The sequence below is a fragment of the Anabrus simplex genome, chromosome 3 (assembly GCF_040414725.1).
Source record: "Anabrus simplex isolate iqAnaSimp1 chromosome 3, ASM4041472v1, whole genome shotgun sequence".
NCBI lineage: Eukaryota > Metazoa > Arthropoda > Insecta > Orthoptera > Tettigoniidae > Anabrus > Anabrus simplex.
This window is the reverse complement of record NC_090267.1, coordinates 311,802,153-311,828,014: the sequence shown is the minus strand read 5'-3', so window position 1 is coordinate 311,828,014 and position 25,862 is coordinate 311,802,153. Positions and strand designations below refer to the sequence as shown.

Genomic DNA, 25,862 nt, shown 5'->3' with positions numbered 1-25,862 from the left:
AAGTGGTATTTTATGCATAATGCATCTTTCACATCAAGAGATGTCAAATAGTTTCAATGAAGAGAAAACCAAAGACTCTTTAGATATTTAGACCTTTCATCTTATCAAGTTGTTCTCAACCCATTCACGTACCATTTAGTTGAACTTATTTGTGCCTTGGTGTACCATTTGTTTTCATGACTTTACATGATATCACCGACACTGAAAAAGCATGCTTTACAGCTACACTATTTATTTCACCAGTTACGATGTATGAATGATACTCTGGAGTATCACTTATGTGCTCCCAGTTTCATTCCCTATTGTGTAAAATATGATTAGAAGCCGTTGGTGTGGCATCAGTTGTGGGCCTAAAATTCAGTGACATACTCGACGGCAAAACAGCACTTTGTTCACTCCTATCAGCACTCACGTCACTGTCACACGAACTATTTTCACTATCTTCATTGCCACTAAATTCTTCGTTGCTTATATTTATATCAATGTCACTCTCTTCTAAAAATTCCCTTGTAATCGCTTTGTCACTCAACTTGGAGGCAGCCATGATTTCACTTACAATGAGGTTGCTAAGATACAGGTCATTCTTTCAACAGAATAACTGCACAGGAGTGCTTATCGAATACATCAATGAAATAAAACAGTGCTTCAATCTGGCAAGAGGTTACCTTACTAACATCAAACCCTTTCACAAAGGAAACCGTCTAGGAGCGGGTCCGGAAATACACAATATGCGCGGACGGAGAGATCCGTCTTTGTACCGGAGTGCGGTCTAGAGCCGGGACGGAGACATCCGCCTTTGTACGGGAATGGGTTAATATGAGTGGTTAATTGTGTTATATAACCTGTGTTTTTGTGCATATTTTAACTGTAAATCAAGATCACAGCTGAAGATGTTTTCTATGAAAAACGAAACATGTACTGACTAATTTAAAAATAAATTAATGTTATTTTAATCTAAGAAAAACCATAAGATTTTAAAATGGTGGAAAGGTGGAACTTCTCAAACTACAATTTGGAATTTGTTATATATAATAATTCCACCACGGACCAAGATGAAATTCATTACTTCTAACAAGTATAATGTTCCGAGTTGTCAGTGGAGAGATGGCGTGGAAGGACATTAGTCGATGAATAAGTTCGGGTGGTGTTTTTAAAAATAGGAAAGTTTGCAATATGAAGTTAAAGCTAGAATTCAAGAGGACAAATTGGGGCAAATATTCATTTATAGGAAGGGGAGTTAGGGATTGGAATAATTTACTAATGGAGGTGTTCAATAAATTTACAGATTCTTTACAGTTATTTAAGAAAAGACTAGATAAATAATAGATAGGGAATCTGCCAACTGGGTGACTGCCATAAATTCAGATCAGTGGTAACTGATTGATTGATTCATTGATTGATTGATTGATTGATTGATTGATTGATTGATTGATTGATTGATTGATTGATTGATGACCATATGTTATTTCTATTAACACTAGAAATGATATTTGTGATATGCTGGTGTTTCATGCCTAATGCTGTACTACCTAAAAATGTGAGTTTTAAAGTACATATATTTAAATATTTACTCATAAGCTCATATTTACACATATTTCACTTTTAAGTATGGTATATATATTTTACACATTTGTTAACATTTTCAATATTTCAATATTTCAATGTTTTTGGGAGTTTACTTCCTGACCTCAAAAATTAATCTTTTAAGTTTTTATCTAAGTATGAAGTAGTACAAACAAGTAGACAATATTCTTTCAAGAGGAAAGCCACAAAAGGGCATGAGGGTTGTTAAAAGCAATAAAATTACAAGGGTAAAAAATGTGAAAGCATTCTTTTCACAGGCAACCCTAATTCTCAAGAAAGTACAAGAACAGCTGAGACAAAATGTCACTGTTAAATGTGCAGGTTAGCCATTAAGTGTATTGTTGTTTAAGTGATATCCTGTGGACATATGAGAAATATAATTATTTGAATATTGAATTTTCACGACCGCATTGTAATCGAAACAGACTGTCTGCGGTCGTGAAAATTCAATATTCATTGACATGTCCCACAATGGGCGACTTAAACGCACTCTACAGTGTGCTAGCAGCAGTGCCAGACCTGTAGCTCAGCTCCTTTCAAACAGAACAAAGATGGCCTAGGCCAGCATAGCTCAATTGGTAGAGCAACCGACGCGAAATTGGGAGGTTGTGGGTTCGGATCCCAGTGGTGTCCGGCTGGCCATTTTTGTTCTGTACTTAACATCTCTTCAACACGTACTACATGTACATAACACGACCTAATACGTTGAAAGTCTGTTTCGATTATAATTATTTGAGATCTTCTTTATGTTTTGTACTTTAACAGGCCATTCAAGATATACAGCAGTACAGATGCAGTGTCAAGGTTGACAGCTTACTCTCTTTCACCCCCATTAACCCCTGCTGCAGTAGAGTGGTTTGTCCAGGTTCAGGTAGTGTTCACTTTTGTTGCTCTTGAGACAAAATAGACTGAACAAATTTTTGTCCATTATTCAGACTGGAGTGAACAGCAACACTGAAGAGTGACTTTAGCAATTTCAAGGTATTTTCTACTAAAAGATACTGAAGGTAAAAACCTCATGATATGTAAAGCATTCCACAAAGGAATTTGAAATTTTTTGTACAGATGGAAAAGTACTTTTTTTTTGCCAGGTTTGTGAGAAAAATGTGTCCTGTGAACAATAGTTTCATATTTTGCAACATTAACCCACATCACATCATCAGACCTGTGTTTCGAAGACCAAATCTCCAAAGCGGTTGGCACTGACTGAATCTAAAGCTGCGAATCATCCAGGACCAAAAAATCTCAGTTTACAAGGGAACTGTGCCATACTATAGTTTTTGTTGATATCCCTATTTGTAAATTAAAATATCCAATGCTGTTCAAGTTTCTTGAAAAATATACAGTACATTTGAAACTGTGCCAGATGATTCTATAATCGGACAGAACTATGTGCCTGACTTAAATGGAAACAATCAGCTATATTCATTAGGAAATTAGTGATGGTCCCATTTGGGTGTCAATTCATGAAACAACTGATGTACAAGAGAGACATATTAGAAATATGATAGTAGGAGTATTGTAAGCCTGTCTTGTTAACTTGTGAGGTGTAACAAAAATGTAACCACCAGACCATTGTAAAGCTCTTTAATGATGCAATGGAGCTTTTGTGGCCCGATGAAGTAAAACACAGCGACGTCTTCCTTCTTGTGGCAGCATACATGAACAAAGAGGTGGGAGCTTTGCAAGTTTTGTATCCTAAACTGTTATATCTCACCTGTCTTATACATGCATTCCATTGCCTGGCAGAATTGACAGTAACTAGTTATGTTGGTGCATCCGCATAGTCAATACTATACCAAATAAATTGTGTAAAAGATTTAATTCATTATACACTCAAGAATATATGGATTCTCTTCTTCAGAAATACAGGTTAAAATCACATATTTATGTAAAGACCTTATAGTTAAAACTGGAAAGATGTACAATAACACAAATTAAAAGCAGAGCTTTAGGTCCAGCAGTCAATGTTAATGCTATCTTAGCACCACCCAGGGATCATATGTACGGTACTTTAAGGTTAATCCTACGGATGTGAAGCAAACCGCAATCCTGTCTGTACTCAAGAGAGCCAAAATAGTACCAGTACTCAAGCCGTGGAAAAGTGGATACAGTGCAGAAGATTACAGACCAATTGCCCTCTAGAGTGTATGTTACAAATTGCTGGAGAGAATCCTTTACAACATAATCTCACTCAAGATCTTACAGTACATACAAATAGAAAAAGTTGACTTTAGACCAAACCGCAGCTGCTCCAAGCAGGTGATGGCTCTTACCACCTACATTGAGAAATAATTTTAAGAACGGAAGAAGACCGTTGCTGTGTTTGTAGATCTAACATAAGCATCTGCCACTGTTTGGCGTAAGCCAATGATCCTGAAATTCTTGAAAATAATTCCTTGCAAGACCCTCACCACACTACTGAACAACATGCTATCCAACAGAATGTTTGAAGTGAATCTAAATGGTCATACATAAGTAGGTCTCCCAGACTAAACAATGGATTTCCTCAGGGCTCAGTCCTTGCCCGTTGCTCTTCAACTAATACACGGCAGACCTACCTTCCACAAATGCTAGAAATTTATATATGCCGACAACATTGCTATACCTGTACAGTCCTGTGATTTTAGAACAGCTGAAGTTACCCTTACGGATGATCTTTTCCAACTTAATAAGTTCTTCAGTACTTGGCGATTTAAACCAAACATATCCAAAACTCAGGTCACCTGCTTTCACCTGAACAATAAGCAAGCAACTTATATCCCTCAAGTACAATTCAGTAGACACCTACTGAAGTTTAATCCTCATCCAGAATATCTTGGCATTGTATTGGATTGATTAATTGACCTACAGAGAACATCTCAACAGAACATCTGCAAAGGTCAAAACCCATAACAACATCCTATACAAAATCTCAGGAACAAGCTGGGGTAAAACTGCATCTACCTTAAGAACAACAGCTCTTGCTTTAGTTTACCCAGTAGATGAATATTGCAGTACAGTATGGCTTAATAGTGCTCACACAAAGAAAATTGACACAATGAGGACTATATCAGCGACCATTCAGTATACACCTTTGGAATGGCTAGCAGTACTTTCTAACATTCCTTCCCCCTTATCTCGGAAGACAAATGGCACGGAAAAGAGAATGGCTTAAATGCCATGAGAATTCTCTCAAGCCAATACATCAGGACTGCTCACACCATTGTCTCAGGTTAAATTCAAGGAAACTATCATGTGTACTACGTGAGAGACTGATCCAAAAACAATTTAACGTGAAGCAAACATGGCACAATATGTGGTTCTCTTCAAACACAGACAAACTAGGCTTAATGCTGAATCCAGTTAACCATCCTCCTGGTTTCAACCTACCCAGAAAAATCTGGATGTGATTAAATCAAATAAGAACCAAACATGGCAGATGTCAATACTAGAAGCATAATTGGAGGGTAAATGAGAACCCTTACTGTGACTGTGCAGACGTGCCCCAGAATCTCCGACATATCACTATGGATTGCCCATTCCGAAAGTTCAACGAAACAATGCAGGACATCCATGAGGCCACTGATGAAGCTGCAAAATAGTTAAGCATGTTGGACATTAAACTCTGACACTACTACATCATGTGATCTAAGCCTCATTCTGCATATTTTAAGACTACTCAAATATGTATATGGTTGTAAATAATTTATTACTATGGTTTGCAAACTTCTGCCATACGAAATCAATTTTTCAATTACTTGGTGCATACTGAATATCTGATCCTGACAGCCCCTCTGTGGTCTGAAATCATACTGGTTTCCATCCAACTTCCTCTCAACCACTGATTGCACCCTCTCTTCAAAAATCCCAGCGAACACCTTGCCTTCTATACTGATCATTGAGATACCTCCATAGCTGTTGCAATTCTTCCTATTCCCTTGCTTATAGAGAGGTGCTATTACTCCTTTTGTCCAATCAGAAGGTGCCTTACTAATAATTCATGCTAATCTTATTACTCCACAAAGCAATTTCTTCCCTGCCTTCCCACTATATTTCACCATTTCAGGTCTAATTTCATCTATTCCTGCTGCTTCATGACAATGGAGTTTATTTACCATCCTTTCCACTTCTTCAAGCATAAATTCATTAACATCATTGACTTTCTCCCCATAAGCTCGGTTATTCACAATGTCACCGGGAAGATTTCCTTTTGCATTGAGAAGATTTTCAAAATATTTCTTCCTCCCATACTGTGATTCCCTATGATCTATTGTCAGTTCACCTGATTTACCCAAAAAATTATTCATTTCCTTTTTTCCTCTCCTTTTCTAAGATTCTTTATTACTATCCACAAAGGTTTTCCTGCTGCTTGACCTACTAGCCTTTCCAGGTTATTACCAAAATTTTCTCACATCTTCTTCTTGGGTTCAATAACTACTTGTTTCGCTCTGTTTCTTTCATCTATGTACAATTCCCTGTCTGCATCAGTCCTTGTTTGGAGACATTTCTGATATGCCCTTGTTTTACGTTTACAAGCTGCTCTCACATTATCATTACACCAAAATGTTCACTTTTCCCATCTTTACATACAGTTGTTCTTCCTAGGCATTCTCTTGCTGTTTCTCCTACAGCATCCCTGTATGCACTCATTCTCTTTCTATACCCCGAACCTGTTTACTGTCCATTGTTTGGAACTTTTCACTAATCATATCCATGTATTTCTGTCTAATTTCCCCATCCTGGAGAATTTCTACCCTTATTAACCTGCAGAAGGACTTAACTTTCTCTCTCCTAGGCCTAGAGATACTTACTTTACTACAGGTCAGATAGTGGTTTGTATTTAAAAAAATTGCTGAAATATCTGCACATACCTAACAGATTTCCTGAATTAATAGTCAGTTAAGACATAGACTGTTACGGATCTGGAGCCCACTATCTTCCCCTGTGTAGTGATGAATAACCTTATGCTTGAAGAATGTATTCCTAACTGGTAATCCTATACTAGCACAGAAGTCCAGCAAATGCTTCGCATTCATATTATTAGCTGATATAGATGTGGATTCCCATAGGGAATCTGAAATATTTGTTCCGAATGAGTAAATTTATAACACCAATATAAATGGTCCGTTATTGGACATTATAAATTTTCCAGCTAACTCATCCCTGGTTGCCAGCGTTTTGCCCCCGTGTGCTAGGCTGGGCTCTTCGGTTGGTACCTAGCACACCTACCAAGACGCTGGCTAGTGCATACCGTGGAGGCCACTGCGTAAGCTAATTGTAGCCACCGGCAGTGCCAATGCACTATGAGAGACTTTGTCTCATTATTAAAAATTTTTAATGTCCAATAACGGACCATTTATATTGGTATTATAAATTTACTCATTCGGAACAAATATTTCAGATTCCCTATGGGAATCCACATCTATATCATCTGGTGGCCAAGCAGGCATCAATTTTTAATAATGAGACAAAGTCTCTCATAGTGCATTGGCACTGCCGGTGGCTACAATTAGCTTACGCAGTGGCCTCCACGGTATGCACTAGCCAGCGTCTTGGTAGGTGTGCTAGGTACCAACTGAAGAGCCCAGCCTAGCACACGGGGGTGAAACGCTGGCAACCAGAGATGAGTTAGCTGGAAAATTTATAATGTCCAATAACGGACCATTTATATTGGTATTATAAATTTACTCATTCGGAACAAATATTTCAGATTCCCTATGGGAATCCACATCTATATCATCTGGTGGCCAAGCAGGCATCAATTTTTAATAATGAAACAAAGTCTCTCATAGTGCATTGGCACTGCTGGTGGCTACAATTAGCTTATGCAGTGGCCTCTATGGTATGCACTAGCCAGCGTCTTGGTAGGTGTGCTAGGTACCAACTGAAGAGCCCAGCCTAGCACACGGGGGTGAAACGCTGGCAACCAGGGATGAGTTAGCTGGAAAATTTATAATGTCCAATAACGGACCATTTATATTGGTATTCATATTAGCTTCCAAACCTCTCCCCCACCTCCCTCACTTACCAATCTCCCTTGCATATCCTTCAGTTCTATTTCCAACTCTTGCATTGAAATCACCCATTAGCACAATCTTATCCTTGCTGTTGACCCTGACTACGATGTCTCTCAGAGTTTCATGAAACTTGTCAACTTTATCCCCTAATCTGCACTCTCACATGGTGAATACACTGAGACAATTCTTGTCCTAATTCCTCCAACCACCAAATCTACCTAAAACATTCGCTCATTTACGTGCTCAACAGAAACGATGTTATGTGCAATCGTATAACAGTCCTACCCCCACACTGTACCCTTCTACTTTTAAAACCTGTCAAGTACACTTTATAATCTCCTATCTCTTCTTCATTATCTTCTCTTACCTGAATATCATTAAATCCTAATATGTTCAGATGCATCTTCTTTGCTAACTCAGTAAGTTCTACTTTTCTTCTTCCATAAGCCCCAATAATATTGATCATTCCGCATCAAATTCCATTTCATTGCCAAGTTGCTTCCTAGGAGTCCCTTGCCTGTCAAATAGGAGTGGGACTCCATTACTTCCTTAGGTCCGAGGCTTTCTTAAAACGTTCTGAGTCTGCTTGGTGAAAATTCTGTGAAGCAGGGTGCTATCCTTACACATGGTCCCAGTAAATATCTCTCCTCTAACAGGTCACGGACCATCAGTGGATTGTATAGTCCCAGCTGCCTGAGAACAAGGAGGGCTACAACTCAGAATATGCCTGAAATGCCCACTCGCATTTGATCACAACTGGTATCCTAACTCTCAAGACCACTTATTAGGCTGCTCAGCCGTTGCCCATGGTTCACAAACTAAGACATGACTACAGTAACCCACACCATGAACAACCAAATATTATTGTTTTAATTATTACTGTACAGTTTTATGTTTACCTTGGCAAGAAGTATTTGCATTTCAAGATCTGCAAAACGACGACCAAGACACATTCTTGCACCATGACCATATGGTAGAGATGCAAAGGGATGAATTTGATAGTGACCATCTCCAGGTTGTTTGAACCAGCGCTCAGGGAGAAATTTGGTAGCTTTGGTAACATATTCATCCATATTTCCAGTTACAATTGTTGGAAATACCAGCTGAACCTGCAAAATAAAGTACACATGAAATTAATTGATAGGAAATTTGAGGAAGAATGTACACTAGATATCAGTACAAAAATACGACTTGTAAGTGTTTTCTACCATAAGCGTTTAGAATTTACTATGAAAAAGAGAAGCACAAGTAACTTACATTGTGCTATATATCACATACAGGACATTCCATGCAAAAATGGACAGAAAAAAATGTGTACCATTATAAATTTTGAAATGAAAAAATAAAATGCTTCATGACATAAATTTCTGCTCATTATCAGCTTCCTATGTTCTTCATTGTATTATTTGTTGAACAAAGTATATTTTTCTCACAGTCAACTGTTCACAGAAACATTGTGAACAAACTATTCGAGGTAGGGCCATCATTTATTTACAGTTGTAAAACTAATACTATATTGAACATATTAGTGCAGTTATCCCTTGTTATAACGACATAATTTGTTCAGAATGTAGTTGGTGTAATAAAAAAGGATAGCATTAAAAGGAGGTCAAATTTTAAAACATTAATTTGAATGACTTATGCTTCATAGTTTGAAGTGATTACACTTTTGAGTGAGATTAGCTTATAGTATTTATTTATTTATTTACTTATTTATTCACAAAAACAAAACAGTGAGAAGCCAAATTACAGAGTTCAGTAATGGAAAATATATTTACTGTGGAGTAGCACAATGTAAACATTAAAAATAAAATGAAAGAACAATGACGCATGACTCAGGGTCAAATGTTCCACAGAATTGTGAAGTTAATCTGAAGGATTTCTATTTCACATGTTGCTTTCTCCCGTGTTGGACAAGCAGAAAATCTGTGCATACGCCAGAACACAAGATATCAAATGATATCAGAATGAATTTTTATGAGATGACTTAGAAGGTGAGATATTTATCTACCCCAAAAAAGTAAAAATAAAAAAAAGAAACAGAAAAAGAGTGGCGTTTTAATGCACTTTTTCTGTATTATAAAGAGAAAATCACACGGATGTACAAAAAAACCAGCAAAGCGGTTTATCTTCAGCTAGTATTCAATAATATGCTGTGATAATAAACCGAACACGTATTTTGATTGATGCAAGCCTACTAATCCATCCACTCTACTTTTAACACTGATTTTGGCATTCTTACAATATATCTTTAAAGAATAGAAGAGGCAAGCCCACTATTATTCAGTTACTGACATAACTAAAACAAAAACTTAACCTATAACCAAATGTATTATTATTATTATTATTATTATTATTATTATTATTATTATTATTATTATTATTATTATTATTATTATTATTATTATTATTACTCCGCACTTCATCACAAGGGGACTAACTCCAACAAATATATATCAGAAGGAAGTGATCTCTGTCTCCTACATCACTGGGCATCTTTAATAGTGAATTTAATAATAATAATAATAATAATAATAATAATAATAATAATAATAATAATAATAATAATAATAATAATAATATGATTAACTACCAAAAAATTTGAAGAGTGGTACAAGGGTTGGAACAGGATCCACTCAGCTTCAAGAGGTCGACTGAGTAGAGGGGGATTCGATTTCCACCTCAGTCATCCTCGAAGTGATTTTCTGTGGTTTCTCATTTCCCCTCCATGCAAATGCCTGGGTGGTAACTAACAGTATTAGTTAATAAATCAACATTTAATTTATGAAGGTATTTTGTATTCATACAATACTGTGACAGATGTTAGATGCAAATTTTATACGGTTATCATAAGCACAGGAAGTACATTTACTCAGGTCTGAAAGATTATTTCAATGGAGTATGCAGTACATATTTGCATCTTAACAACTGAGAAAGAATTCCGTTCATTACCATGCAAACAGTCTATACATGCTTCATCTTCTCTAGTAGTGATCTTATGATGAACCAACTCAGATATTTTACTTTAATTTTCACTGTAACTTAAACTTTCTGGGGTTTCACTACGTCAACAATGTCATCAGTGGAAAGTTCCTGAAACATTTATCAATTGCTACGAGTTCTTTTGCTGTGAGTGTTGCACCATTGGGAAGTTGTTTAAGAGTTTTTTTCTAATGCTTGGACTGACTCTCTTCCTCTGATGAATCAGCTCCAATAGTGATTCCAGTGTGGGAGCAGCAGTTCCTTATTGTTGTAGCTGAAACTTCTCCCCATGCAACTTAGATGTAGAATGGAACATCCTTTAACGATAAACTGACAACAGAATCCGTATCATTGATCTATCGGTAACTTGATCACTATAATGTGCTCTGAAACTTTTGATTATTTCCATGTCCAAAGGCTGAAAATATCCAGTGCATTGAGGAGGAAGAAGTTCTACCTGATGTTGCTCATTAGCTGGAATTTTGTAACATGGAGTATTATCATTTATCAAGAATGAGTAACACATTGTGATTCTTTATTCTCATGTCATAGTTGAAATCTTTGATCCATTTGTCGAATTCAACATCAGTCATCCATGACTTTCTATTGTTCCTATATTCAATGTAAATTGATCGGTTAGAATATTTGAAACACGACAGTTTAGCAAACTTACTGATCACTGCGCCCTTTCTTTTTTTTCACTGGTACAAAAACAAGTTATTCTGTCCTTCTATTTCTTGCAATCCCCTACTGTAACATTCAATATTTTTTTATCAGGTTGCATACGACTGGTTGGAAACAAATTGGCATAGCTTCAGCTTTACAAATTATGCATGATGCAACATTGCATCATTTTGTAGAAACTCATGAACTAGCGTCATTTGGTATCGTTGAGTGTGGCTGAGCTACATGTCTCTTTGTGTCTTGTCTTGTATAACCGATGTATCCTATAAGCTAAGTGTACTAAAACTGTACTTGATGACTGTGTGCAAATAATTCTGTAATCTACGAGGATGGATTCATTTATGGTAACAATGTGGAGCTGCCTACAAACCAAGACTCCATGACCTCACCTGCTCCCACCTATATATTTTGTCTCATCCTTTTTCCTGAATTTATCTGGCTTCCTTCTTATCCTATACTTCCCACATCAAGACTGAAACTCTGGTCCTTCAATGAGTGTTGATGCTTGCCCTCCTAATAAAGCTGGGAGGCCAGAACAAGCCTTTCAGAATATTGGTGAGGGCAGAGCCCAATTGAGTGAATATAACAGTAAACAGATGTAGAGATTTTCCTTGTTCTTTTGTGTTTTCATGTTTGTCCTAGTCTCACTGTGTTTATCCTGTTACAAGTTTCTATCTTTCTATACATGTTTAAAGAAGAAATGTCAAACCAAATTATGGAATTATGGAAGGAACAGCAAAGGAGTTTTCAAATTACGATGGATTTACTTGGACAAGAACAATGTAAGACAATGGAGCCTTTTCACATATCTCTTCTACCTGCCATTGCTCTTCATCCACAATAATGGATGGGAGATAGTGGAAGGAGAGCATAATATGGGAAGGATCCATATCCTGAAATCGAAATGACAACAACTGGATAATCTTAGGTTTGCTTTTCTAGGATCAGATATGGTATTGAATCTTTAAAATTGAATTATGCCCTGTTAAAAACAATGAAATAACAGGTGCCAATATATATACATATATAACCTTGTTTAGAATGCAAGTGGATATTAAATTTAGAACATAAGAAATAAATAGGTCTAAATATACAAATACTAGTATTATTATGTGAAGTGAATAACCATACCCCTTTTGGAATGTGATAACCACAGATCACCATGTCATTCTGGAGTGTTCGTCCATTACCAATTACAGTAGAATACATCCTGAAAAGGAACAGAACCCAGTTATAAAGGCTGATTATTTTAATCAATAATTGTTTGAAATGTTAGACAGTCTGTTTTTAATTTATGAGAATTTTAATGAAAATAGTCTTTAGAAACTAATGCTGTTGTTAAGTTAGACTTCGTTTCTGAACTCTGAGAGATTAACAAACATTTCCCCTAGAAGTGAACTTTAATTAGAGATTTGTTTATATTTGTTTATGAGGAGGTAGTATGTTAATAATCAGCAGTGCTTGCAGATTTCTTTTACATAAGCTCCTTACTGTTAAGGGAGAGGATTTGCATGCACCAATTTGTGCAAGTGCATAATGTGCATAAAAATCTGTATCATGCATATGAGCTGCCTGAAACTGTTGTTGTACTGAGCACGTGACATGCTTCCCTGTTGCCTGGTGCCACCTGTACGGATCACTATAAATTATTTACTTAGTGCCGTTTGTAGGGTTACTAACTTGAGGGCCTCGTGTCGGTAGATTTACTGGCACGTAAAAGAACTCCTGCGGGACTAAATTCCGGCACCTCGGCGTCTCCGAAGACCGTAAAAGTCGTTAGTGGGACGTAAAGCAAATAACATTATTATTATTACTAACTTGAGGAGACTGAAATTCTACAGTTTCCAGCAAAAGCGACGGAAAAAGATTAAAATTAACTTTATTAATAAATATTGCTAAGAAAATGAAAATGAAATTGAAAACCTACAACCTGTTTTCCAGTCTTAGACTGGGTCAGGAATGTAATGAATGAAACATATATAGGCTAGTATTACAATGGGGTCGCCACTCCCAAGGTGATTATTAATGACTGATAAATATTGCTAAGAATGTAAATAAATTAATAATATTGGTTTTACAAATTGCTTTAAGGCTGTCTAACTGCAGTTATTTTGATGAGGTAGGATATGTTACCAGTCCTGGTCGATAAATAAATTTAAAGTCTGTCCTTCTTGCCCGAGAAGGAAATTATCTGTAGTACTTCCACAAACAGAGTTGATAATTTTGAAAAGTGCATTGTGCATGAATGTCTCCTGTTTTTATTATTGTCTAAACCTGAAATTATGAACACCTGTGAGGTAAACACTGAACAACCTGTTAGATTTTGGATTGAGTTTTTTTATATTTTAACTCTGTCCCCTCCAAAACTGGGTATGTATGTATGTATGTATTTATGTATGTATGTATGTATGTATGTATGTATGTATGTATGTATGTATGTATGTATGTATGTGTATGTATGTATGTATGTATGTATGTATGTATGTATGTATGTATGTATGTATGTATGTATGTATGCCAGCTTAAATCATCACCAGCCACCACCGCTTATTTATTTCATCTGCCTCCCAAGTATAATGGTTAGTGCTATTAGCTGTTTTCCTCGGACGCCTAGGTTCAATTCCCGGTACCGCTGGAGATTTTAAAAAATGGTTGGAGGGCTGCTATGTGGTCAAAATAGTACATACAGCTAACCTGAATTGTGGGGTATGCCTGAAAAGACCTGCACAACCTCAGGACGAGTACACAAGTGCTTATATTGACCTACTGGGTTCCTTTCTTCCTTGTGTGTTAGTCCTGTGTTCCTAGTGTCTTATCACATGTATTCCACTTCACCTTTTGGCTCTTCCCTTTTCCTGTGTTTATCTGGATTTCTTCTTATCCCACACTTCCCATATCAAGACTGAAGATCTGTCAAGATAGTCCCTCAGTGAATGCTGAAGCCTGCCTTCCTGATGAAACAAGGAAGCAGAAACGAGCTCAGAGACAGAGGAGGTTTCTGGAGATTAGAATCCTCCCCCCACCCCCCCACCCCCCCGCCCCCCATATGAATTTTTTACAAAAAGAAAATAAACAGAAACTAACAATAAACTAAATAAACATTCAGAGACACAACTGTTAAACTAACAATTCTGTTGAATCTATTTTCTAAGAAGCCTCAAAAGTTGGTTTTTAGATTGTAAACTGAGTATACCATTCGCTATAAAACTTTTGACCTTGATTGTATTGTTCTTTTTCTGTATTTTAATGTAAGATTTTGTAGTGTACTGCAATCTGAATGTCAACATAATTCACTTGTATCAATGTCCTTATAATGCATGCACGTACCACACATGCACAAGGAGTTGTTCTGTCATAATTTTGTAACTATAACCCCCCTCCCCACCAAAAGCTGATCCTTTCTACGCTACTGAATGAGCTCGTCGAAGGCTGAGAAGAAATGGAATTATAAGAATTAGTAATAATACAGAGAAAGCCTATCTACTTGAAGACAGCAATATATGAACAGGTGAAGACTTTTCTTGTCCTTTTGTGTTTTCATGTTTGTCCCTGTCTCTTTTTCTACTAATCCTGTTATTGGTGGTGAGACGGAGAACTGGAACTAAGCATTGTGTATTTACCCTTTATTTGAAAATCATTGATTATAGTGTTTCTTAATAGGTGTACCATTTATTGGTGGACAGAATGAACATTGCAAGATGCAAGAAGTATTTTGGAATGAATTTTGTATTCAAATTTTATGAAGTATTTTGGAGTGAGTTTTGTAATCAAATTTTATGTAACTAGAAAAGAATGTAAATTAGGAAAACCTCAAGAATGGGACTTATGAACTTTATTGTTAACATTGCAATAGTGATTAAGTGATCTGTATATCAAGATGTAATTTTGGAACATTTGAAAAATGTTTAATTTTCAGACATCCTATACCGCACGTGCGGTTACCGCTGTTGTAATAGGAGTCGCAATAGGAATATTCAAGAAATTGCTAACTATCTTAATATGACCATATATGGTAATGCAATTTCATTCGCTAAAATAACGGCATTTCCTATTGGAAAAAAAAAAAAAAAAAGGGAATCTAGTGAAAATTGCATCCCATTGGGTGATTGTGATCGGGCCATTTCCGGTTTTCTGTTGGCTTGGTGAATGTGGTGCTATTAGGCTGTGTCTATTCCATCTGACCATCCTCAAGAGCGGTCGCGCTTGATGGTTCCCCTCGGAACCCCTACCCTGCTTGGTAAGTGCTACTTCAGTGCTTGACTCCTGGCAGTGTTTATTTACGGAGGAAATAATAGACACTATTGTAACTTACACAAATCAATACGTGGACTATGTGAAACAAAAATTTACTTGTGAAAGGGATGCTGAGCTTATAGACCAGATAGTGATAAAAACATTCTTTGGCCTATTATACTTGGCAGGATCTTACAGAGGGATCCTGATTATGTTTGATTTTATTTAATTATTTCTGTGTTTTGGTATTTTCGCATTTAATGTAATTTTTAAAGTTTTAACTTCAACATGTCTGAGTTTGCCCTAGATTCCCATTTGTAATTTTAATTCTTTCACCTGCATTTTAAATCAACAACCATTGTAATTTCTGCATATGTTAAACTGGTGTTTTACTAACCAACTTGAGTATCTTGATTATGTTTTCATGTTGTTTAGTCCATCTGTATTTGTTGTTAAGGTCTAGTTATACATCCTTGGTTTGTGAGTTAAGTCTCAGTTGCGATGTCATTTAACTTCTTTCTTGTCATTTTTCATTTGTTGTTATTTTCAATATACTTATTCAAAGGTGTTTCTTGTAAACCTTTTCTCCCCCATAATGTCATACCTTCCCATGGACTTCATAGGAATCCTGCACCTTCCACAATCCTTCATTAGTTGTCATTATTAGACTGTTGCCTTGCATTTGGTTCAATTTTGCGTATTTATAAGTTATTCGTCATGTTTCCAAGCGTTGATGTATATCCGATGCTACTTTGTTATTTTTATTATTTTTTGGGTTCAGTATTAGTTTATTTTTGTAATATTATTAGTTTGTAATATTATTATTAGTATGTGCAGGCATAATTTTCTCGATTGCAGCTACAAATCCCTCATATGATGCTCTTTCATTGTGTTTATTCTAGTATGTATTCTTATTCATGTTTCTGTCTTTCTATACATGACTTGATTTGTCACTTGTTTCTCCAATACTTACAAATAAGTGAAACAGTACCAGAAGAAACTCACCTGAATACTTCCTTTATGAAAGCTCGCAGATAGGGCATCTGATCAAGATGTTTAGCTGTAAGAGGAGTGTGTGGATCAGGAAGTACCCGTACCAGCTCTTCATACATTTTTTCTTGTTCAACAGGTCGCGTGGCCAACTGGTAAAGTATGGAGCAGACAGCCATCGAGATCTGTGATGATAGAATACTGATACTGAGCAGTGAATAATTAAGTTCCAACAAACATGAAAGTTGTAAACAAATGGAGTTTTTAGTAATTTACTTTATTCATGTTCACACCTTTAAAATCTATATTCACTTATAAGACACTACACACAAACAGTAACACATGCCCATTGTTCCATCATATGTTGACTCTGAAGTAGGCCTATCATTACTAAGAAACCTGTAGTGCTACCTATTAAAGTTGCTGTGAATTAAAAAATGAAATTATGCTCCATAATTTTGATAAATAATGACATACATTAATAAGTATTCTGTATTTTACTTTATAAGAATAACTTTCATAATATTATTTCTGCATTCAATATAAAAAAATTACATATTCAAATCCACTTCTACTAACATATTGCAGGATGGCATGGGCACCTGCAAGGTGGAGGGGCAAGGGGGGCGTTTCCTCCCCTGGTATTCTAAGAAGGTTGATGTTCAATTGTTTAACCTTCCATCGGTCGCAACTGATCTGACAGGCACAGGCTGCAGTCATCGGTCGCTACTGCTCCAATGCGAGGACTTACAATTCTCATCCTCTGGCTAGCCTCGTTCCTTGCCGTGTTTGTTAGTCATGTGACAGGCAGTCCATGTTCGCTGGCTCCATAAGCCGGAAGTGTTCCATCTGATCTGGTAGATCATTGCGACTGTTCCCGTTGCGATTGGTGTTTCAAAGAGATACAAACAATTGCTGTTCTGTAAGTAGTTAAATTATTTGTTTACCCTAAATTTGGTGTAATTTCCCATGTAAGCATGTAGATAGTGCAATATAAGCCCGGTGCCTCACAGGCATATTGCGACTATTTACGTCCCAATTTCTCTTTATTTTAGATTTACCATACATTATGGCCAGTAGGAAGGAACATTTTAACTTAGACAGAGCAGAAGATGTGGAGGATGTCCAACGACTATTGCTAAATGAAGGTGATGATGCGTTGCATGAGAAATTTGAAGATGAAAGTGACACAAACAGTGACGAAATTCTGGAATCAAGAGATGGTGACTCGGAAACAGAACAAGATGATGACAACGGTGATGCTGATGAACAAGGAGCATTAGAGGCCAATGCTAATTATTACGAAGGGAAAGACAAGACAAAATGGTGTACGGTGCCGCCATCCCAACGGGCACAATCACGTACAATATCTACCTGGAGTTATAGAACTAGCAAGGCAAGCTAAATCACCGCTTGACTCCTGGCAGTGTTTATTTACGGAGGAAATAATAGACACTATTGTAACTTACACAAATCAATACGTGGACTATGTGAAACAAAAATTTACTCGTGAAAGGGATGCTGAGCTTATAGACCAGATAGTGATAAAAACATTCTTTGGCCTATTGTACTTGGCAGGATCTTACAGAGGGAATAGGCAGAGCCTTGAAGATCTCTGGGGAACTGATGGATATGGTACAGAAAAGATTGCACGTGTAATGAGCCTCAGGGGATTTAAGTTCTTGATTCATTGTTTAAGATTTGATGATCGCCAAACCCGTGAAGAAAGAAAGGAACATGATCAACTAGCGCCTGTGCGAAATATTTTTACGCGGTTTGTGGAGAACTGCATGAAATCATATAGTTTGGGTGAAAATGTAACTTTAGATGACAAGTTGGAAGAAAATGTTTTTATTTCACGTGCTGTCACCATGTGAAATATCACACTCTGATTACTGCTCACGTAAATGACACAGATTTTCTTTTGTGTCAAAAATGTTAGTGTTCTTGTAGAATCCTTACTGAAGAATATATGACCTGTTCAGCCCTGTTTATGATATTTCCCATGTTTGTTGTTATTGCTGCGACGTATGAACATAGTTTCCGCCAACATAAGATTTTCTCTGCGATTGAAATTGTAAATACTGCAAGGATACCTAAAATTTTGAAGAAAATAGTTGGTTACAAAATGCGGCATATTTTGGGATCAAAATTTTGTTAAACCATTTTTAACTGGCTCAAACACATCTATAAAAGAGAAGGAGTACTTCATAACTGCCAATGTGAACTTCCCGAAACTTATACCTGGGGAGGATCTCTCGGGCTTGTTGCGACCTGCCTTGAAACTTTATATATTGCGACCGACGGAAGGTTAATATCATACCAGATTATTTCATAAACTGAACTTACTGACAGTCATCTAGCATCTGTTATAACCAGAAATTTCTGTAAACAATTTAATGTTGCTGACGTTATATTGGTTTATATATTCAAGAAAATTGTTAATGTGCCCCCTGGAAAAGATCCTGCAGGCACCCATACAGGATGGTAACACTGTACTGAAAGTTGGCATGGAAAATAATGTTTGCCACTGCATTCACTTCTGTGCATGTTTGTGCTCTAGTGTTTGGAATGTGGACTACTGAGTCAGAATATTTTTGGTCTATCTTGGCTGTAAGAATTGTATACAAATGAACATCACAGTCTTATGTACAGTATTATATGAGTAGAGATGGTGTCAACCTAAATTGGGACAAAATCTTACAAAAGTGCTGCCAGAGTGTCCACCAATCAGCATGCTCATTCAAATGAAAAAATAAGGGTAGATATACTGAAATATTGTTGAGATGTCTCAAATCATACATTATTCTTAAGGATTTCTCTTTCTTTTTTTCCTTCATTGGTGGTGCCATGGCACAATAGTACTACCCTACAAGCTGTCCCTCATAATTATTGAAGAGACAAATATCTAGATTTCTCAGCAAATATACCAATTTTTTTTATATCAATAGGGAAGTCAGTTGATTAAGGATACATAATCACATCAAATATCTTCATTCTTTAGTGACTACATTATTTACAGTTTGACTGAATTACAAGGGAATTTTCAGACAGAATTCTGCCCTGTAATTACCTACTATGCTTTGGCTGACTGAATTTTATAGTCGTTCAAAGCAAAATTGTTCGACTATCTCTTCCTTCCTCATATCAACTCACTTTTTCCCTTTAGGTTATCAATATGGCAGTCAACAATGTATAGGAGGTTTCAGAAAAATGAATGGCCAAATGTATATTGGTTACCATTCAAAGCTTTAATAGATACTTTAACCTAATGATGTACAATTTCTTAGGTTGGAAAAAGCCCAGGGAATGTGTTTATTACTTTATATTTTACATGTGAATGATGCACCAACAACATTTGAATAGCTTTATAAATTTATACCTTTTACAGAAGTCTTTCATTGTTATAATAAGACTTCCATATGCAAGTGATCCTAGGTGAGAAGAATACCTCCTTGGTTTTGAAGATGGCTCATTTTTAGCTTTTTTCGTTTCATAGAAATAGAATTACCACAATTGATCAATGTGTTTCTGAGCTGTCAACTTCTCCACTGAAAATCAAACCCCAAGGGGGAACAGTCCTGATGAGCCCTGTCCTATTAAGCGACTGCTGCTCAGCCCGATGACCTACATGGTTTAATGTAATAGACAAGAAAATTCCACCGATCAATACATTTATTGTGAATGAATTATTGCACTAGAACTGGTTTTGGCCTATCTTGGCCATCATCAGCTAGCACACAAATTTACAGTCATTAGACAAAATTACAAAGATGTTACGTTAGAGCATCCGGATGTCTAATGAAAAATGGAAGTAAAATATATTGCAGTATGTTGCATTAAAATATCACTGATTAAAAGTACTCAATTTTCAAATTTTAATGACAAGAGTTCTTATAACATACCAATACAAAGTATATCAGCCATAGAACATTCTCGATATTCACCTAATACAACTTAATCAACACAAGAACTACAAGAGGATTGAAGAATGAATGCAATGCAACATGAACTCAAATTTTAATAGACGTTTTTAAATTATACCATGTTTTAATGTGTTTAATGTGCTATATTTTTTTGTGTCTTATGATGTGGCAAATATATTTTAATGTGTTTATGTACTCATGTCCCTGCTCAATCAATAGGTTTTAGTTTATTATAACCATTGATTACTGAGGTGATCCATTTGTTCTTGGAGGCCTTTCTTCTAACTATTGTGGTGAGGATCTTGTAGGTGAGTGTATAGGGGTTCATGCAGGCTAAGTATCCTCATTGAGGTCATTATGTATTGCTGGTTTTTGTAAAGCATACTGGTGTGCCTGATCGTGCAGGTGGCATTCTCTTCTCTTATGGATTCTAGTATCTTTCTTTGTATTTTCAGTTTCTTGAGTTCTAGTTTTCTGAGTGAGTCCTTCCTATTCATCAAAAGACATTCAGAGGCATAGAACACTGAGGGTTTTACTATTGAGCTGTTAGGACGAGTTTGAGGTTCTTGGAGAGAGACTTGTATTTGTAAATGTACGTGCAGGAGTGGTAGGCCCTCTTCAACTTGGCACATCTGATGTGTATGGCCAGGGTTTCATTTTCGTTTTCTGAGATCCACTATCCTAGGCACTTGACTGCAAGGACTTTATATATGGTTGTGTTTTCTAGTGTGATTGTAGAGGGGGCCCCTTAATGTTAGTATGCTGATCTAGAAGCCAGTCTTTGTTGCTGTGCTGTAGAGGCTCTGTAGTTAGTGACTATTCTCCTCTTTATTGCTGGCTAATAAGGTGATGTCAGCAAAGGCTAGGCAGGGTACACTAAGAATGTCTTTCTTGTAACCATTCTTTAGTCCAGTTCCTGGTGGTCGAGTGGCAGTCCATTCTCTGAAAATCCTGCTCTTGATCTATCCAAGGTTTGTGATAAAGCAGATCATGGGAGAATGCTGATGAACATGAGGACTATTCAGCTAGACAAAAGAGTCCTTAATTAATGAGTGGCTAAGTTTTTAGAAAATGGAACTCAGAAAATTAGAGTAGGTGAAGCATTATCTGATCCTGTAATGATTAAGAGGGGAGGTTCCAAAGGGCAGTATTATTAACCTTTATGTTTTCTTATGTATATTAATGACATGAGTGAAGAACTGGGAATCACAGATAAGGCTTTTTGCAGATGATGTTCTGAGAAGTTTCTGACAAAAGAGTCGTGTTACAAAAATGTTGCATTTTTGGGCTTGAAAGACTTGGGAGTAAGTAAGGAGACTAGCTGCTCAACTAAGCAGTATGTTCCAAGCTGTCAATGGAGTTGAATGACATTACTACAAGAATAAGCTTGAGTGGATCTTTTAAAGATAGGAAAGAACATAATATGAAGATCAAGTTGGAAATCAAGAGGACAATTTGAAGCCGGCAGGGTAGGGGAGGCGGTGGTATACAATTTCTAATCACTAGATTGCATGCCAAAAGCCTGGATAAAATCCAAACCTCTCCGCAGTACTCATATGAAGTGAGGGCATATGACGCTGTTGATAGTGATTCGTCCGTCGGATGGGGATGTTAAGCCTTGAGCAGACCCCTTGGTGCTATTCGACAGGAGTAGGCTATGTGCTGGCACCGGGTTTCACCCTCTTCCTACTATCATATATCACGTCATTCATTTCATCTCATTAACTCCTCTGATGAGGTTGATGTCAGGAAGGGTCATAAATCCGCCACGATAGATTCAACTCACCTCATACCTGACCCCGTAGGGAAACGGGACAAGGGTTGGACAAACAACAACATTCATTTATAGGAATTAGGGAATTAAATAATTTATCAAGGGAAATGTTCAATCAATTTTAAAGTTCCTTGAAATCATTTAAGAAACGACTAGGTAAACAATTGAGAGGGAATCTGCCACCTGGGTGATGGCCGTAAATGCAGATCAATGGTGATTGATTGACTGATTGAATCTTCTGTAGCATGCAGTTAAAGATGATGCAAAAGAGGTTGTCTCTCTACCTAACTCTTGTTTGGATAGGAGAGCTCTTGGAGAGCTCAGCTTTGAACTCGACTTGCTGGTCTGATATTCACCTAGTTAGGAGACCAGCTGGATGGAGACAGTAGTTAGAAGGGCTCTAGAGAGGTTCTTGTAGATGACATATCAGGGAGATGGCTCTGTATTTGTTGAGGTCAGTCTTACTACCCTTCTTGTGCAATGGGTGTCTCACAGCTGAGGTCCATCCCCCTGGTAAGGCCTCTGTTATCTGTATGTACTGTATGATCTGGTGGATGTTCTGTGGAGATTCCTTGTCTGTATACTTCCACATCTTTGCCTGACTGGGTGAGTTGGCCGTGCAGTTAGGGGTGCGCGGCTGTGAGCTTGCATTCGGGAGATAGTGGGTTCGAATCCCACTGTCGGCAGCCCTGAAGATGGTTTTCCATGGTTTCCCCATTTTCACACCAGGCAAATGCTGGGGCTGTGCCTTAACTAAGGCCACGGCCACTTCCTTGGAACTACTAGGCCTTTCCTATCCCATCGTCACCATAAGACCTATCTGTGTCGGTGCGACGTAAAGCCACTACCAAAAAAAAAAAAAAAAAGCTTCTTTGCCTGAGACTTTGCTGTTCCTAAGGCTTTGGGTGATCTCCTCTATTTGTTGCAAGGGTACTGGTGCAGTTTCTATTGTTCAGGTGGAACTTCCCATCTGGCTTGCGAAGATGAAGGGTGGGGGCAATGTACTGCATAGTCTGTCTCTTGAGTCACCTGTAGAGGTCCCTTGATTTGTTCCTCTTGAATTGCTTTTCTGCCTGTTGTATCAGGGTCCTATTGTAGTTCCTCTTGGTTTTGCAGTTGTTGTGTGCTATTATTTTTCTTTGTGTGATAAAGACCTGGTAGTTGGGTTCATCCTTGTGTTGATTCCACTTGACCCAGGTTCTATGCCTTTCCTCTATGGCCTGGTCCACCAGGTTGTTTTCCTTTGTTGAGGATGGTTTCTTTCGCAGCGTCCAGTAGGGCCTTTTGTTGGGCACACCACCCTAGCTTCTGTACGATTTTTATGAGGATGGTCTGGAAGTCTCAATCTTCATTGGAATATTAGGGTTATTTGTAGTACTGGGTGATCTCCCCAAGGGTTGTAACTTGGTCTTTACTAAGGAAAGATAGTGGTCAGAGTCTAGTTGGCTCCTCTCAGTACTTTGACATTCTATAGCTCCTTGTGATGCCCCTTGTCTATAGTCACATGGTATATCTGGGATTCACCTAGCATGGAGTTTGGGCTCTTCCAGGTCTTGGCCTTCCTAAATAGGAGGTTTGAAGGTGTTTGACTTTAGTACCAGATTATATTTGTTGCAAAAGTCTATGAGATGCTCTCCATTCCTGCCAATCCTCTTATGGGCTGCGTGGTGGCCCTCTATCCTATGATGTTTTTGTTCTTTGCTGACTTGAGCACTGAAATCACTTGTGAGTACGGTGGTGCGATGGTGTGGGGTCTTGTTTATAGTTTCCAGTAATGCTCTACTGCTTCCAGGTGTTCCTGTTTCTATCATTTGTGTGTTTATGAAAGTTCACTGCAGTATATTGTCGCTGCCAGGACAAAACCTCCTATGTGAAATATTTTAGCTTAGAACTTTGGCCGGTAAGGTTCTGTCAGCTAAGGTGCAATATTGTGTGCATATTGTCAAGGCATTCTCGCTCTTCATAATGTATGTGCTGCGGGTCAGTATATCTCCAAAAATATTAGCAGATAGGAGGTTTTGTCCCGGCAATGGTGATATGCTCTATTGCAGAACCTGAAGGATAATGAGAAGGTACTGCTGTTAAGTGACATGAACCCTATTATTTATAAGATTGACCATCCTATGGTGTACAGCAAAGCTTGTGGCTGGGTATGGTATCGTCTTCCATCACCCTGTGACCTGGTTTCACTTTGTTCATCCTATATCCTTATGATTCCATCGCATCTTTGTCCATAACCTCAGTCTCTTGTAGTGCTGCTATCTTGATGTTTTACTTGTTCAGCATATTAAGGGTGTGTCTGAGTTTACCTACCTTTAAGGTAGGTGATGTTTCTCTTGTTTTATGCTGTTATTTATATGGGGTCAGAAATGATAGAGTACATGAAGGTGCAGGCTCCCCAGAATTCAATGACCTGCTTGCCCCAACACCACCTGGGGTATTCCATCTCTTAATATTTCTCTTCACGCTGAGTCCAACAAGTATGTATGTTACCAATATATGTATGTATGTACGTATGTACCGCCACACTAGTGGGGGACGGGTTGTTAACTTTCAAGGTTGTTAGACCTGTAGTTTATTTATCTGCTGCTACTAGCATGTGGGATAGATGCTGTCAGGGTACCACCACTGACATGTAGAACCATCGTGCCCTCTGTCCATTTCAGCCATGGGCAATAAGTTGCCCCCTTTGCCAGTACCAGCGTACCAAAGTCCGTCTTCTTCACTTTCACTGCCACTGAGGTCTTTACTGTAACCCTGGCAGGGTAGTGAATTTATGTATTATTTCCATGTCATTATTATTATTCCAGAATTATGATAAAATATAAGAATTGAGTAGAAGAAAGAGTATTCTACGAACAACATGCCAATCTTACATTCTCAAAATGATTCCAGGATTTTCTCAATAAATCACAATGTCGTTGCCGTTAATCAGTAAAAATATACCAAATGGAATATATGAAAATAGGTATAACATCTGAACACTATATATTAAAGAATTTTGTCTACACCATAAGACTAGAAATAAAATACAGACATGAGAAGAATTCTATAAAATGTTATGCAAATTTTTGTGAATTTATTATTATTGTCATAGATCAGAAGATTCCTTGTAATGTACTGCTTTCTTATACTGGGTGTATCAGAAATCCTTGGACAAATGGTGGTGGTGGGCTCCTCACACCAAAACAGGGGGAAAATGTCCTATAAACTTACACCCAGAAATTCTTTGTTTAGGAGGCATTACTGAAAGGACATTTTACAATGACACATTACCTGTGTGACACTGGCAGCCTATAGGAGGTGTTCAACTCATAGCAACTTAAACGAAAATGTTCAAAATTCCTTTCCTTGCACATGTTTCCAAAGAGAACTAATATAAGGACAGCCACAGTGGCGACACCTGAGGGCAGGAACCAGAACATAGGTATTTAAGCATCACCAAATATTAAAGTTTGCTGCATAGGAATGGCCTATTGCTGTTTGACCATGGCATGTTACGATTTTGCTACCATGCGAACATCACCAACCTCAGCTGGAATCGAAGCCGTAATCTTGGTGTTATGGGTCCACCCCGCCCTCTGTTTGCTAATTATTTCTGATACTCCCTGTTCAAAAGTAGCTGTTGATGCAGTTAATTTTGTTTTTACTTGGCAACAGGAGTTGATAAAAACTTCATTTAGTGCACCT

The 25,862-nt window shown here is 37.5% G+C and overlaps 1 protein-coding gene across 1 annotated transcript in view; it reads right to left on the bottom strand.

Moving 5' to 3' along the window:
* The window catches only part of LOC136867266 (probable cytochrome P450 301a1, mitochondrial), a 145,365-nt gene that overhangs the window by 14,175 nt on the left and 105,328 nt on the right, over nt 1-25,862 (bottom strand). Inside the window, exons 7-9 of the mRNA XM_067144410.2 lie at nt 16,488-16,657; nt 12,381-12,459; nt 8,483-8,692 (exon numbers count right to left, since the gene is read on the bottom strand). Of these exons, the coding sequence (XP_067000511.2) occupies nt 8,483-8,692; nt 12,381-12,459; nt 16,488-16,657 (459 nt within the window). The remainder of the gene's footprint in view (nt 1-8,482; nt 8,693-12,380; nt 12,460-16,487; nt 16,658-25,862) is intronic.